A 16,197-nucleotide genomic window follows, 5' to 3' on the forward strand; every position below is an offset into this window, starting at 1 on the left:
CGCGGCGGCGGCGGCGGCGGCGGCGGCGGCGGCGGCGGCGGCGGCGGCGGCGGGACGCGCCTGCTCGGTAGCGTCCTCGCTCCTCCGGCCCCGGGGCGGGACCTCCGCCAGCCCCGCCCCGCTCGCTCCGCCCCGCCCCCGCCCTCCCGCGCTCGCCCCGCCCCCGCCGCGCCGCGCTACCGGGTCAGCCCCGGCAGCCGCGCCGTGCGTCACAGAGGCCGCGGTGCGGCGCGGCGGAGGCCACAACCGCCTGGCCCAACCGTCCCCGCGCCATCTGAAGAAGGATCCGCATGTACCTGAGCGTCCAGGCACCCTTGATGCGCGCGCTGTCCCTGGTCTGGGTTCCCGGTCTCTGAAACCGGGAGAGGCCGGCCGGACGCCGGCCGGCTCCGCAGCGAATGGATTGTGGGAGGTGCCGCCCCCACATCGTCCCCTCCCCCACCCAGCGGCCTCGGGGACACCCTCCGCTCTCGCGACCCCTCCCGAGATCTCCGCTCCAAGCCCGCCTGGGGCGGGCGGGGGAGCGGTGGGGGGAAGAAAACGTAACCCATCCTCGAGCATGTGCCCTGGACCCTGCATGGACGTGGGCTGCGCGGGCACCCTCGCTGCCCCCCGGGCCCGCGACGCTGCGTCCTCGTGCGGTTTTGGAGCAGCAGGCGGTGGCGGATCTTCTCCTACCCCAGCCCAGACTGGGGAAGCCTGCGCCCGCCCGCGTGGCGGGACGTGCTGCTTCGTTGAGGGTGCACGCCATGGGCCCAGAACCACCTGCACACACCCAAAACCCGCTTTACACACACACGCACACAGGGACGCGCACGGATGCACAGGCAAGGAAGCAGGTACACATGCTGCTCGGTGTGGAAAGAATCCTCACTTGCCCCGGGGTGCATCAGCAGCCATGGAAAGCTCTCGTCGGTACAGAATTAAGTTTAAGAAAACCCAAAACCTTTTAAGCCTAAAATGAAGACCATGTCGTTGGCATAAGTAGAGAGATTTTCCATAAAGTGGTTATTTGCATGTCTTCCCAATCCCAATTCCCAATAAACGACAAGGAAAGGGGAATTTTAAGTATTTTAAATCATAAAGAGAAAAAAAAATGAGTGAACACGTTTCCTCTGTGCCCTCTGAGGTTGGTCCAAAGTCTAGAATGAGGCTCTGATGCCCAATTTTGGCCTTCTACTTTGGGAGCTCAGTATCCTGGAAAGTTTGGGATTTGGGGCAAAGATGAAAAAATACTGGTCAAATTCGGAACCATTGCTCTACCATTTTTCTTCTGAAGGAATAACATGGCCATAAACAGGAAAGCACACCCCCAAAAAAACCTAAATAGAAATTTGGTTTATCCTATTTGTTGCTGATTTACTATGAATTAATATTAAAAGTATCTTCAGAATGAAATTTGCTCTATACTGAGAATTAGAAAGCCAGGAAAATGAGTGGTATTTTTAAGGCTATTCACACTGACAAATTATACAAACATAAAGCATTGTATAGAAACAGGTTTCTTTTGGGGTGCCCGGCTCTTGATCTCTGGGTTTGGATTCCTAGCTCCAGGTCGAGTGTAGAGATTACCTAAAAATAAAAAATATATTAAAAAAAAAAAAAGAAAGAAACAGGTTTGTTTGATGACTTCAAATTTGTTTCAAAAATCAAACAAGAGCGGGGTGCCTGGGTGGTTCAGTCAGTTAAGCGTCTGCGTTTGGCACAGGTCATGGTCCCAGGGTCCTGAGATGGAGGCTCACCAGGGCTCCCTGCTCAGCGAGGAGCCTGCTTCTCCCTCTTCCACTCCCCCTGGCTTGTGTGAGCTTTCTCTCTCTCTCATTCTCTCTCTGTAAAATAAATAAATACATCGTAAAACAAAAAAACAAAAACAAAAAACAAGAGGGGCGCCTGGTGGCTCAGTTGGTCAAGAAAAAAAGAAAAGCCGAAGTAAATTGGAAAGCTGAAAAATGTAGACATTATCAAGGCCCCACCATCTAGAAATAATCCCCTTGAAGACTTTGTTAAAACATTTCCAAAAACCTGTCCCTGCATGTTATGTGTCAAGATAGGCTTTTTTATTTTTACTTACTTATTTTAAAAGCTATCCAGTCTTTAAAATGTGTTTTTTCAGATGTCCAAGAACATATTAAATGCCACTGATATCTAAGCCAAAAATAAAGTAGTCAAAGTTAGTAATAGTTCTAACCAGAAATTAACATTTTTTATATTTTATAGCCCATTTATTTAAGCAAACCTAAAAACTACTAAAGTATTGGTAAAATTATCAAATGGGTTAATATAAATAAAAGAACTCTATGAAATGCAGGCTGTGAGGCAAGACATTACTGTTAGTTCACCTGCAGGAAATGCTGACTACTTAGCCCCATAACACATCCATGTTTCATAACATTGTTTCAGTAAATCTTAAATGTCTATCATCCATGCAGAACGAGCTATTTGCTTTAGAAAGGATAAATAAACAGCAAGGGTCTTTGGCTGCCATCCATGAATTTACTGCCTGGTTAGGGAGGGAAAAAGAGGTAAACATTTAAAGTCAAATTGCAATTTATTCAATTAATTTCAACAAGTATGTCTTGAGCAAATATGGACCATTGTTGGGGCTACAGCAATACAGCAATAAACAATACTGATGAGGTCCCTGCCTTCATGGACCTTACATTCTAGTGAATAAGGCAAGCATGTAAGGTCAGACAGTGTTGAGTGCTGCAAAGAAAAAGCAGGCTAAAGGAAGAGTGCCGGTGTGCTATTTTTAGATGGGCTAATCAGGGAAGGCTGTTCTGAGGAAGTGATATTTGAGCAGGGAATTAATGCAGCAGTGGGCCATGACCAACTAGGGAATGATCTATCAAGCATAGAGAATAGCAAGTGCAAAGGCCCTGAGGCAGGAATATACTTTGCATGCAAAATGGCAAGGAAATGTAATTGAGTGTTGAAATGTATGCCATGGTATAAAATTGTAATGAGTGTTGAATGTCTACCATGGCATAGAATTATAAAGTAATTCTTGTGGAAGTTTCCTCAAAAATCATCCAGTTTAAAGTAAAACAGCAGGGAATTCTATATACACAAAAATGTATTCATTTTCCCCAACAAATCTGCAGTGTTTTGTCTCAAAATAATCTACTACTGCATTCAGAGAGATAGACTACACTAATTTCAATAATAAATTTTGATTACTCAACCTTTTCATTTTGCTATTTAGAACAAAAGAACAGACACTTATTACAGTCTTCAAAACCATCTGCATTAAATTGATGAGCCAAAAAACACAGCTATCACAAACCCAGACACTTTGCTCCATAATCTAATGTCCTATTCATTCTCAGTATTCTTCTTCTTAGGGGGAAAATGTTGAGTCAATGCTTTCAACTTGGAAGATTTACTGAAACATCAAGATTCTGCAGAGTAAAAATCAAGTGCAAAAATGAGAAGAAAGCAAATTACCCAAGAACCAAACAAATTTAAATATGATTTCATTGATTTATTAACTTGAATAAAACTGAAGAGAAATGGCACACACATTGTACTACATGGCATTATTAATAATTGTCATTATATTTAAATCTTAGGCAGGATGTGATCATATTATTTCACTCCAGAGTTAACAAGAATCACAAACGATAAGTCATATAGTTAAAGTTATTAACATCCTCAGTGTTTGGGTTCTGAAGCATTTGCTCCTGGTATTAATAATCTTGGACTTGGGCCCCCTTTACAAACTTTCCCCTTTTGCACACAATATACATCATTGTACCATGGTTCTTTTCTTCCTCATGAATACAAATAGGATTCCAAGTAGGAGAATCTTTTTCAATGACATTTCAAAATAATAGGCAATGTGGAGGCCTATATCTTATTCTGGACTATCAAAATTTCTTCCATTCCTGTTTTAGAAACAAAATTCCTTAACTTTTGTGCCATTCTGGAATCCTTGGAGTGAATGTGTGTGTGTATCTGTGTGTGTGAGTACACACGTGTCTAAGTTTAGGAAATTTTTAGTATAATTTACATATTATAAAATTCACCTTTTTTAAATATATTTTTTTAAGATTTTATTTATTTATTTATTTATTTGACAGACAGATATCACAAGTAGGCAGAGAGGCAGGCAGAGAGAGATGAAGGGAAGCAGGCTCCCTGCTGAGCAGAGAGCCACACATGGGGGCTCGATCCCAGGACCCTGGGATCATGACCTGAGCCAAAGGCAGAGGCTTTAACCCACTGAGCCACCCAGGCGCCCCAAAATTCGCCTGTTTGAAGTGTACAATTTAATGAATGATTTTTACTACATTTACAGACTTATGCAGGTATTACCAACCCCAAAATGATCTCCAGGGCTTATCTGTAGTTAATCTGTTTCCCCAACCCCATGCTCAGGCAAGTATTAATCTACTATTTATCTCTATAGATTTGCCTTTTCTGAAGGCAAATTTTTTAAATTTTTAAAAAATCTTTTTAAGTTTTTAAAAAAAAATTTTTAAGATTTTATTTATTTACTTCAGAGAGAGAGAGTAAGCGAGCATGAGCAGGGAGGGGAGGGGCAGAGGGAGAAGGAGAAGCAGACTCCCTGCTGAGTGGGAAGCCCAATGTCGGGCTTAATCCTAGGACCTTGAGATCATGACTCCAGCTGAATTGCCATTTCTTTTTAACGCACACTGCTGGGCAGTCTGTGGGAGAGGGAGAGAAGACCTCCCTAAGGTGGTCTTGCCTAAGAAAGTGCTCACCCACAACTGCTTTTGTCAACTGTCACTGAAATTCCATTTCTAAAAACAAGGCTCTTACTGTCAAAATCTCACTCCAGAATGTTCTCTTGCTAGACCACATATAACTTGAAATGCAGTCCAGAGCCGCCTTCTTTAAAAAGTTACTTGATATGGTTATTAATTAAATTAAATTAATTTAATTCAATTAGTCCACATGGACTCCCCCATGTGGGTGGGTCTTATCCTATCAGTTGAGGGCTCAAATGGACCAAAGGCAGAGGAAAGAGGAATTTGTCCCCCCTTTTTTTTTTGCCTTACTGATAGAACTGGGCCATTTCAATTCATCTTCTCCAGCCCTCTGGCCAATTGGCATCCCTGCTTCTCAGGCCTTCAGACTCAGACTCAATTATACCACCGGTTTGACTGGGTCTCCAGCTTGTGGACAGCAGACTGTGGGACTTTTCAGCTTCCAAAGTGCATGAACCAATTTCTCAAAATGAATATCCATACGGGGCGCCTGGGTCGCTCAATCTTTAAGCGTCTGCCTTCAGCTCGGGTCCTGATCCCAGGATCCTGGGATTGAGCCCTGCATTGGGCTCCCTGCTCAGCAGGAAGCCTGCTTCTCCCTCTCTCACTTCCCCGGCTTGTGTTCCCTCTCTCGCTGTGACTCTCTCTGTGAAACAAATAAATAAAATCTTTTTTAAAAATAAAAATAAATAAATATCCATATAAATCTCTACATATTGGGGCACCTGGGTGGCTCATTTGGTTACCTTTGGTTCAGATAATGATCCCAGGGTCCTGGACTCAAGTCCCGCATTGGGCTTCCTGCTTAGCATAGAGCCTGTTTCTCCCTCTCCCTCTATCACTCCCACTGCTTGTACTCTCTCACTTTCGCTCTCTCTCAAATAAAATCTTAAAAAAAAAAAAAAAACTCTACATACGGATATATATTAGGTATACAATAAATCCAAATAAGTCAGACATATGAAAATGAAAAGTGGGGGTGCTGTTGTAACAAATTCCTAAAAATGCAGAAGTGGCTTTGGAACCAGGTAATAGGTAGAAAATGGAGTTTGAAAGTCCATGCTGGAAAAAGCCCACATGGCATGAACAGACATTTATTCATTTATAAGATTTTATTTTATAAAGATTTATTTATTTGTTTGAGAAACAGAGAGCTCATGTGCATGAGCAAGGGGAGGGGCAGAGGAAGGGGAGAAGCAGACTCCCCACTGAGCAGGGAGCCCATGCATGGCTCCATCCCAGGACCCTGAGATCATGACCTCAGCCGAAATCAAGAGTCAGCCATTTAACTGACTGAGGCTCCCAGGTGCCCCAAGATTTTATTTTTAAGTAATCTCTACTCCCAACACAGGCTCCAACTCACAACCGTAAGATCAAGAGTTACATGTTCTCCTGACTGACCCAGCCAGGTGCCCCATGAATAGACCTGGGTGGCTCTATTGGTTAAGTGACTGCCTTTGGCTCAGGTTGTGAATCTGGAGTCCTGGAGTTCTAGTGTTTTATGGAAGGTAGAAATTGTAGGCAATGAAATTGTATATATTTTTTTTAAAGATTTATTTATTTATTTGACAGACAGAGATCACAAGTACGCAGAGAGGCAGGCAGAGAGAGAGGGAGAAGAAGGCTTCCCGCCAAGCAGAGAGCCCAATGTGGGGCTCCATCCTATGACCCGGGATCATGACCTGAGCCGAAGGCAGAGGCTTTAACCCACTGAGCCACCCAGGCGCCCCTGAAATTGTATATTTAACTGAAGCAATTTCTAAGAAAAAAGGATTGAAGGTGCAGCTTGGCTCTACCTGGCTGCTTATAGTAAAATTCAAGAAGAAAGAAATGAGTTACAGACAGAATTGTTAAGCAAAAAGGAAGTAGAACTTAATGATTTGGAAATTTTTCGGCCTATGCATATTGCAAAAAATGAGAACAATAAGGATATGGCCACGCAACCATTTGAGTTATTGGGTAATGAGTGTGGGTGGGAGCCACAGATTAATCAGCCACCCCCAGAAGGATAACTGCTAGGAGGAGAATATGGGAAAGAATGAAAGAAGGAAGGCTGTCTGACCTCGTGGGTTTTACAGGATCAGCCCATAGAACCATTTAGCTGAGCTCACACATTATTCTTCAAAACAAGGGAAGAATGATCCCAAAGGCAATTAGGAGGCCAACCAGGGCTTTCTCCTTGGTTTCAAAGTTTTAAATACTTAAAATCCACATCCACCCATACAACCCACACACAACAGAAACGAATCGCCCCGTGACTTCACGTTTTTAATGATTTCCAAAGTCAAATTGCTCCTTCAACGCTCAAGTGCTTAGTTGGTACTCTGCCCAACCTGGCCAGGCAACACTTGATCTGTCATTCATTTCCACCCCACTCCCCTCCCGGATGTTTTGTGGCAAGCCTCTTCAACGAGAGAATTGCTATCCAACAGAAGTAAATATGCTTGGAATGGGTACATCATGTTTGGACCGCCTCAAAAGGAAGCAGAAAGGCAAATTTGATTTTTGGACATGTGTAAGCCAAGCCACAGGCGCTTTTTCTAAGGTAAAATTGCACCAAAAAAAGGTGCCAAGTGTTTCCCTTATTGTGTATCTGAGCCCAAAGGGCATTTCATTCAAGGAAAATTTGAATAATTTAAGTGCAGTCAAAATGGCGAGTGGCAATTTCTGTATCTGTTTGGCGGATGTGCAAAAGAGCGGATGAAAATTCTGCAGGCTGAGGACAAATGGACCTCACCCATTACACAGCAAGGAAAGGCGAGTCAGAGAGCAGAGCACAGCCTCAGGGAGGCCACACAGCCTGTGCCACAAAGAGAAGTTGCCAAGGTTACCATTTGGGAAAAAACACTGTGACATCGTGCTAGTGGAACAGTTTCCAGTTTGTAGCCCCCGATCTGCTTTGAAACTAGTCTATATAACAAATTTCAGATACAGCGAAAGTCATTCCTCCTAGGGCTGGAGAGAATAGAGACTCAGTTATTCACCGTCAGTAATCGCAGGGGACTATGACCACAGCAAAACAAGATTATTGACCTTGTTCAAAGTTCTAAAACTGGACCTGAAAACACACAACCACAATGAATGTTCAATGATTAATCAGCATCTGTGAATGGATGGCCAAAAAACAGTGAGTTAGAAGAGAGCATTTCTATTTAGCTTTTTAAATCATAATTAGGGCTCTGTGTGTGTGTGTGTGTGTGTGTGTGTGTGTGTGTGTAAAACGTTACAATCTCACGGGTGACACTAAGGTTGCATCAGCTTGATGAATCTGTTCAAGCCACACATCTTGCCACCATGGCTCCAAGGTCATGACTTTGACTCCTATGAAGATCAAAAGCAGAACTCATCCTCTTGGCCAAAATAACATCCTTCCCAGGAAACATTTGGATGCTTAACCAGTTGGAGTCTTTGCCATTCATTCATACATTCGTTCATTCATTCCGCCATCATTTAATACTGGGCACAGAGGGGATTAAGTAAGGGGACCTGGTCACAATCCAGTGGTCCATGGCTGTGTGCTTGTGTTTCTAGTTAATATATGTCATTGTGGCCAAATCTTTTTCCCTCTGGCTGAAATGCAAGCACCTGGAGGACAGGCTGGAAGGATGTATAACTCAAATGGGGCACCTGGGACCCCCTAGAGCAGTGTCCTGGTGGCACATCTTTGGACATCCAACTGGTAAGAGGGAGGAAAGAAGAATGATCTGGGAGAATCTAGCTCAACAGATTTCAAGAAACAAAGTGCGCAATCCCCTCCTTTCCCTACTTATAATGGTGCTGTGGACACATGTGCTAAGCACCCCTGTTCTAAAATTGTTCAAATCCATTTTATTGTGACCAAGCAGTTGAGAAAATTTGACTGTAGTAGAAGACTGTGTTCATCTAGAATACTGTATCACCCATGGCTCATTTCCCCAAATCACTTTGAATTAAATATCTATCAAGTATGAGAGACCCCAAAGTAATGTTCTCTTATTTTCATTTCTTTTGTAGCCCTTCCAACTCATAAAACATGCAAGAAGCACAAAAATATGGAAAGTGCACAAGAAAATTTCTTGAGGGGCGCCTGGGTGGCTCAGTCAAGTGGCTGACTCTTGATTTTGGCTCAGGGTTGTGAGACTGAGTCCCACATTGGGCTCCATGCTGGGCGCGGAACCAGCTTAAGATTCTCTCTCTCCCTCTGCCTCTGCCCCCCACCCCTAAAAAGAAAAAGAAAGAAAGTTTCTTGAAAGGTCCCTGTGGAGTTGGACCAGCTTTTTTTCTTTTTTAAGATTTTATTTATTTATTTATTTGACAGAGATCACAAGTGGGCAGAGGGGCAGGCACGGAGAGAGAGGGGGAAGCAGGCTCCCGCTGAGCAGAGAGCCCAGTGTGGGGCTCGATCCCAGGACCATGGGATCATGACCTGAGGCAGAGGCTTTAACCCACTGAGCCACCCAGGCCCCCCTTGGACCAGCTTTTATGTAATACTGAATAATGGGCTTTCAGGGATGGAGAAGGAAGATAAAAAATCCACTCATTAAAAGTCACACACACATTTGGAAAAAAAATCTCAACATCAAGCGTCCATTTGAATTATAATACACTAAAATCTGTGTTTCTCAGACTGATAAATGTGAAACAGTATAATGATCCCCAGTGCTGGTGAGGGAATGGGAGAAACTAGTCTTGTTCACGGTCTACGGAAGGATAAAGCAGAGAAAAAGCTTTGGAGGACTATTTTGGTCCTATCTACCAAACTTATGTGTATATCCTTTGACCCAGTATATTAGTCAGCTCCAGCTGTCATAACAGAAAACCACAGACTCTGTGGCTTCCACAACAGAAATGTAATCTCGTTGTTCTGGAGGCTAGAAGTCCAAGACCAAGGTGCAATCAAGTTTGGTTTCCGGTGAAACCTCTCTTCCTTGTTTGAAGGTGGCATCTTTTTCCTGTGTGCTTACATGTGCACATGCAGAAAGAGAAATCAGGTGTCTCTTCCCCTTCTTATAAGAACAGCAGTCATAGGGGCACCTGGGTGGCTTAGACGGTTAAGCATCTGCCTTTGGGCTCAGGTCATGATCTCAGAGTCCTAGGATCGAGCCCCACATCAGGCTCTCTGCACAGCGGGGAGCCTGCTTCTCCCCCACTCCCTCTGCTTGTGTTCCCTTTCTCTCTGTCTCTCTATCAAATAAATAAATAACGTCTTAAAAAAAAAAAAGTATTTAAAGTTGCTTTGTCTATAGTAGCCAACATAAGCACCCACCCAGAAGGAGGCGGTTACACAAATTAAGGTACCTTCCTTCGGTCAGTAAAATACTACTATGCACCTGTTAAAATGAATGAACCAGCAATAAACATGTTGACATAGAGAAATCACTAAAATGTTATCATTAAGTGGAAAAAGCAAGGTGAAGAGAAGTGTGTGGGATATGATCCAATTTCTATTAAAAAAAAAAAAAAAAACTTAAGTACCAGTATTTTCTCTTACGGTTTGTAAGAAACCATTGACAGTCATTAGCTCAGAGGAGTGGACTGGGAGCACGGAGGAAGCATTTGTTTCCTCCAGCCTTCCCCACTGTCTGTACTTAGCCCGCCCTCCCTGCTGTGTGGAGGTATGTTACTTTTGTTTAAAAGTTGAGGTAAATTTCAAAGAGCAAAAACTTCACCATTGTAACCATTGGAAAGTGTATGATTAGCGTTACTTAGCACTTTCACAGTTTTACCCAAGGATCTATCTCTATAGAGTTGCAAACATTTTCATCACCCCTGTGGGCAGCTCAGTCCTCATTCTCCTCTCCCACAGCCCTTGACAACCACTAATCTGCTTTCTGTCTCTACAGATTTACCTATCGGGATGTTTTATAGAAACAGAATCATATAATACGTAGGCTTTGTTTCTGGCTTCTTCTGCTTAGGGTAACGTTTTCTTTTCTTTTCTTTTCCTTTTTTTTTTTTTTTAAAGATTTATTTATTTGGGGCGCCTGGGTGGCTCAGTGGGTTAAGCCTTTGCCTTTGGCTCAGGTCATGATCTCAGGGTCCTGGGATCGAGCCCCACATCGGGCTCTCTGCTCAGCAGGGAGCCTGTTTCCCCCTCTCTCTCTGCCTGCCTCTCTGCCAACTTGTGCTCTCTTTCTCTCTCTGTCAAATAAATAAATATCTTTTTTTTTTAATTTATTTGAGAGAGAGCACATGAGTGAATGAGGGGTAGAGAGAAAGGGAGAGTGAGAATCTCAAGCAGACTCCCTGCAGAGCACAGAACCTGGGGCTGATCCCATGACCCCAAGATCACAACCCTGAGATTAGGACCTGAGCCGAAACCTGAGTCAGATGCTCAACTGACTGAGCCACCCAGGCCCCCCACCTCTTTTTTTTTTTAAGTAGTCTCCATGCCCAACTTGGGGATTAAACACAGGACCCTGAGATCAAGAGTCTAACTCTACGAACGGAGTCAGCCAGATTTCACGTTCATCTGTGTTGTAGCATGTAACCCTTTTTATGGCTGTATGAATAGATCACATTTAGTTTTTTCATTCATCGTTAATGAACATTTGGGTTGTTTCCTTGGGGCTATTGTGAATAATGCTGCTTGGAACATTCGTGTACAAGTTTTTTATTTATTTATTTAATTTTAAATACTTTATTTATTTGTCAGAGAGACAGAGTGAGAGCACAAGCCGGGGGAGTGTCAGGCAGAGGGAGAGGGAGAAGCAGACTCCGTCAAACAAGGAGCCTGATGTGGGACTCAATCCCAGGACCCTGGGATCATGACCTGAGCCAAAGGCAGACACCTAACCAACTGAGCCACCCAGGCGTTCTCATGTACAAGTTTTCAAATACCTGTTTTTGGTTTTTCTGGGTATATACCTGGGAGTGGAATTGCTGGCTTGTTGGGTAATTCTATGTGTAATTTTTTGAGGATGAGTGTTGGTTTTTCCTGTGTAAATATTTAATTTCATGCCATAAAGGAAGTGGTATGGGAAAGGATCTTGAAGGATCTTTTAGTACATCTCTAGAATTAATGGACATTGACAATGGACATTATATTATCTAAATTAAAATAGTAACTTGGATTTAACAATCTAATTTGCTTTAGGGCCTGTTAGATGTCTTGTAGAAAATGGACACTCGAGTGTTCTTGCTATTGAAAACAGTGTATCTCAAAAGCATATAAGCATTCTTTGATAACACTAGTATCCTTAGACAAAATACAATGCAATAAATAGTAATTATTCTAATTTTAGCGATACTGTTGGTTCATTAAAAAAATGACTGTTGACCAGTTCTCACCCATTAGGATCACTATTATAAAGAACACTGAAGATAACAAAATGTCAAGGATGTGAAGAAATTGCAACTTTTGTGCACTGCTGGTGGGAACAGGATGCTGAGTTGCTGTGGAAAACAGTATGGTAGTTCCTCAAGAAATTAAAAATAGAACTACCATAGATCCTGCAGTCCCATTTCTGGGTATCTACCCAAAAGAATTGCAATCAGAGATTTGATGATACATATATGTGTTCATAGCACCATAATTCACAGCCAAGAGGTAGAAGCAACCCAAGTGTCCATCAACAGGTGAATCAATAAACAAAATGTGGTATGTATCTCTCTACAGATAGAGATTGAGGTAGTTATATGGGAAAATATACATTCACACACACAGACACACACACACAGTGGAATAATATTCTGCCTTAAAAAGGAAGGAAACTCTGTGGTGCCTGGGTGGCTCAGCTGGTTAAGCATCTGACTCTTGATTTTGGCTCAGATCATGATCTCAGGATCATGAGATCAAGGCCCGTGACCAGCTGCACACTCACTGGGGAGTCTGTTTTGGATTCTGTTCCGTTCCCTCCGCCCCTCCCACTGTGCTCTCTCTTTTTCCCCCCGTCTCTAAAATAAATAAATTAAAAAAAAAAAGGGAAGGAAACTCTGATCCATTCTAAGACATGAATGAACCTTGAAGACATGATGTTAAATGAAATAAGCCAGTCACAAAAACAACAATATTATATAACTATATGATTCCACTTATACGAGGTACCTGGAGTAGTTAAATTCACAGAGATGGAGAGTAGAATGGTAGTTGCCAGGGGTGGGGGGGTGAGGGGAGGAGGCAGGTAATGTTTAATGGGGACAGAGTTTCGATGGATGATGGGGACGCACAACAGCGTGAATTTCCTTGATGCCACTGGACCATACACTTTAAAAAGGTTAAAATGGCAAATCTATGTTATGTATATTTCACCACAGAGAAAGGAACATACACACAAAAGTAAATAAAAATAACTATTGAAAAAAATTAACTACTAAGCCGCTGTATAGCAATGAACAAAACGTAGAAAACATAGTCTCTTTATAGAGCTTACTATCTAGTAGGGGAGACAATGACAAATAAAAATTCAATACACGGCGGCTCCCAGGTGACTCAGTCAGTTGAGCGATGGACTCCTGATTTCAGCTCAGGTCATAATCTCGAGGTCGTGAGATCGAGCCCTGAGGGGGCCTCTGCACTCAGCATGGAGTCTGCTTCTCCCTCTCCCTCTGCTCCTCCTCACTGCTTGTGCTCTCTCTTTCTCAAATAAATAAAATCTGTTTTAAAAAATCAATACATAGGGGTGCCTGGGTGGCTCAATGGGTTAAAGCCTCTGCTTTCGGCTCAGGTCATGATCTCAGGGTCCTGGGATTGAGCCCCACATCGGGCTCTCTGCTCAGCGGGGAGCCTGCTTCCCTTCCTCTCTCTGCCTGTCTCTCTGCCTACTTGTGATCTCTCTCTGTCAAATAAATAAATAAAATCTTTAAAAAAAAATCAATACACACACACACACACACACACACGCACATACACACACTTAGATTCACATACATATGTATCTTTATAAAATCAGTTTCTTTCTGAAATATAGATATGCATTTTTTTCTGTAACTTTCTTTTCACTCCACCATCTTAGACATCTCTCAGTGTTAGTCCATGCGACTACTTGCCTCCTGTTTCAACTCTGTAGAGAATTGCACACGGAACCACACCGTAGTGACTTAGCCACACCGCGGTGAGAGGGACATTTATGTGCTTTGCAATCTTTTGCTGGTATAAACACTGCTCTGAGCAAGATCTTCAGAAAAGCTCACGTCATTCTACCTCTTAAAAGGTCTTCTCAGTTATCATATGATCTCCCTGATACGGAGAAGTTGAGAGGCAACGTGGGGGTTTGGGAAAAGAATAAATGAAACAAGATGGGATCAGGGGGGAGAGAAACCATAAGAGACTCTTAATCTCACAAAACAAACTGAGGGTTGCCTGGGGGAGGGGGATAGGGAGAGGATGGTGGGGTTATGGACATTGGGGAGGATATATGCTATGGTGAGTGCTGTGAAGTATGTAAACCTGGCGATTCATAGACCTGTACCCCTGAGGCTAATAATACATTGTATGTTAATTTAAAAATTTTTAAAAAATAAATAAATTTAAAATAAATTTTAAAATTTATTTTTTTTTTATTTTATTTATTTGACAGAGAGAGATCACAAGTAGACGGAGAGGCAGGCAGAGAGAGAGAGAGAGAGAGAGGGAAGCAGGCTCCCTGCGGAGCAGAGAGCCCGATGCGGGACTCGATCCCAGGACCCCGAGATCATGACCTGAGCCGAAGGCAGCGGCTTAACCCACTGAGCCACCCAGGCGCCCCAAATTTTAAAATTTAATAAAGAGAAGTAAATTTTTAAAAAAAAGCAGGTCTTCTGATAACAACTCTATTTCTACTTTTTAAATTAACTCCCCAGACCTATCCAAGCATTCATCAAGGTGATCCCCCTCCGCAGATAGAAATGGGGGCACAGTTTGGATAAGAGAGTTCTTATATATATATATTTTTTAAATGCCTGTTGTCGCTCCTAAATGAATACATTGTTTTTCAAAGCAAGGTGTATTGCTCTGATTTTCCAGTAGCTCATTTCATCTCATTCCTCTTCAGTAAGAACTTAGCAATTCCCTTATCAGCTGCACTTTCACACGTGCTTCAGCAAGAATTTCCATCCACACACCCACAGATTAGATCTTGAAACTTAGCCTTGAAGATGCCGGGGCATCTGCAGGTTTTGAGTTTTAGGGTGAAAGACCTCCCTCTTGAATTCACTTCCCATGTAACCAGCAATGACATGGCAAAAGGGGGGGAGCGCCCTCGTATTTTCCCAATAGAAATTTTTTAACACGTCGCTTTCCAAGTTCAAACAACTATATGGTTCCAATCCTGAGGAGACCGAAATATCATTTAATCTAGCATCAAATTAATTTCTCCTAAATAGACATGTAAACTGACTTAAGCAATTTTTGAAATCTGCAGAAGGAAATTGGTTTGATAAATGGAAATGAGAATTCTCTTCTATCCTAAGGCGAGAAATCGAAGATAATCGCCTTGCCCATTAACTAACAGTATTCCACCAGTATGGCTAATGCACAAAGCTATTATACACCCAGAATATAAATTTATGAATTTACCAATCTTATGCACATGCACAATCCCCTCCTCCTTCCCAAAACACAACTCTAATACGTCTTGTGTTGCTTTGGGCTCTCAGGGAAGCAGACACCGAGCCAAGGTGTCAAGGGCAAGCAGTTTATGTCAGTGATCCCAAGAGATGCCAGTGGGGGGAGGGGAAATCAGATAGGGAGGGGAGGACAGCAACAAAGGTTTTCTTCAAGCAGGGTCCCAGCTTGATTAACTAAGACTTAATCCTGCTGGAGAACTCTGGGACCTCAGAGGCTCCCCGTGGATAGGGTAAGAGAGCTGGGTATTTCTTTCTTCCTATTTCTTCTTCCTGCAAGTCTTTGATGGAGGGATTTTGGCGGGGTGGGGTTGGAGGGTCATTTCATCCATTCCTTATACTTCTGAGCTGTTATGCTAGGGCCAATGGGGACCTAGGGGTCAAAGAGAGTCCTCAGGCAAGGAAATTCGGGGATTGGCAGCTGGAAGTCCGGCTGACATGCACTGAAGTGGTGAGAATGAGGGTAGATTGCCACATCTTTCGTCCTGAAACTTACAGTAAAATGAATGGCATCTCTTCTCTTCCCCCCAGAATTTATTCAGCTGTGCATGTCATTACACATATCACAGACACTCACAGGTCTTCCATTGTCGGCAGGGACTCTGCAAGCCCCCCTCTCCCCCCCAATACACATACACACCTCCCACACACAGTGAGTCCCTCACCTGTCATCTCCTGCAGGAAAGAGCATGGTAAGCACTACAGATGCCCGGTTCTTTCGAAAGCCCTCTTCAAAAATCTAGAATGCAGGAGGTTTCTCAGGTTTCTGGTTGTCATCTTTCTTTCCAAATGTTAAGAGAAGAAATCTGGGCCAATTTATGGAATTAAAAATACAATGTTCTAAATGTATATGTCAAATGGTGTTAAGTACCAAAGAAGAAAAATACAGCAGAGAAAGGGGATATATATATATATATATATATATATATATATATATATATAT

The 16,197-nt window shown here is 42.9% G+C and overlaps 2 protein-coding genes across 6 annotated transcripts in view; both read right to left on the reverse strand.

Annotated features, from left to right (window-relative positions):
- The window catches only part of TENT4B (terminal nucleotidyltransferase 4B), a 72,195-nt gene extending 71,776 nt beyond the window's left edge, over nt 1–419 (reverse strand). Inside the window, exon 1 of one of the 3 annotated variants that reach the window (XM_032854526.1) lies at nt 297–415. The gene's annotated coding sequence lies outside the window, so the exon portion shown is untranslated. Of the gene's footprint in view, nt 1–296 lie in introns of all 3 variants that reach the window. The other 2 variants (XM_032854527.1, XM_032854524.1) reach the window with 2 other exon arrangements.
- Nucleotides 420–1,393: 974 nt separating this feature from the next.
- HEATR3 (HEAT repeat containing 3) overlaps nt 1,394–16,197 on the reverse strand; it is a 72,620-nt gene continuing 57,816 nt past the window's right edge. Inside the window, exons 15-16 of one of the 3 annotated variants that reach the window (XM_032854530.1) lie at nt 2,072–2,145; nt 1,488–1,572 (exon numbers count right to left, since the gene is read on the reverse strand). In XM_032854530.1, the coding sequence (XP_032710421.1) occupies nt 2,110–2,145 (36 nt within the window). In that variant the 3' untranslated portion in view covers nt 1,488–1,572; nt 2,072–2,109. Of the gene's footprint in view, nt 1,573–2,071; nt 2,146–15,435; nt 15,628–15,919; nt 16,061–16,197 lie in introns of those variants that run through there. The other 2 variants (XR_004382278.1, XM_032854529.1) reach the window with 2 other exon arrangements.

The sequence above is a fragment of the Lontra canadensis genome, unplaced genomic scaffold (assembly GCF_010015895.1).
Source record: "Lontra canadensis isolate GAN:19392208 unplaced genomic scaffold, GSC_riverotter_1.0 scaffold8, whole genome shotgun sequence".
In the NCBI taxonomy this organism is placed as follows: domain Eukaryota; kingdom Metazoa; phylum Chordata; class Mammalia; order Carnivora; family Mustelidae; genus Lontra; species Lontra canadensis.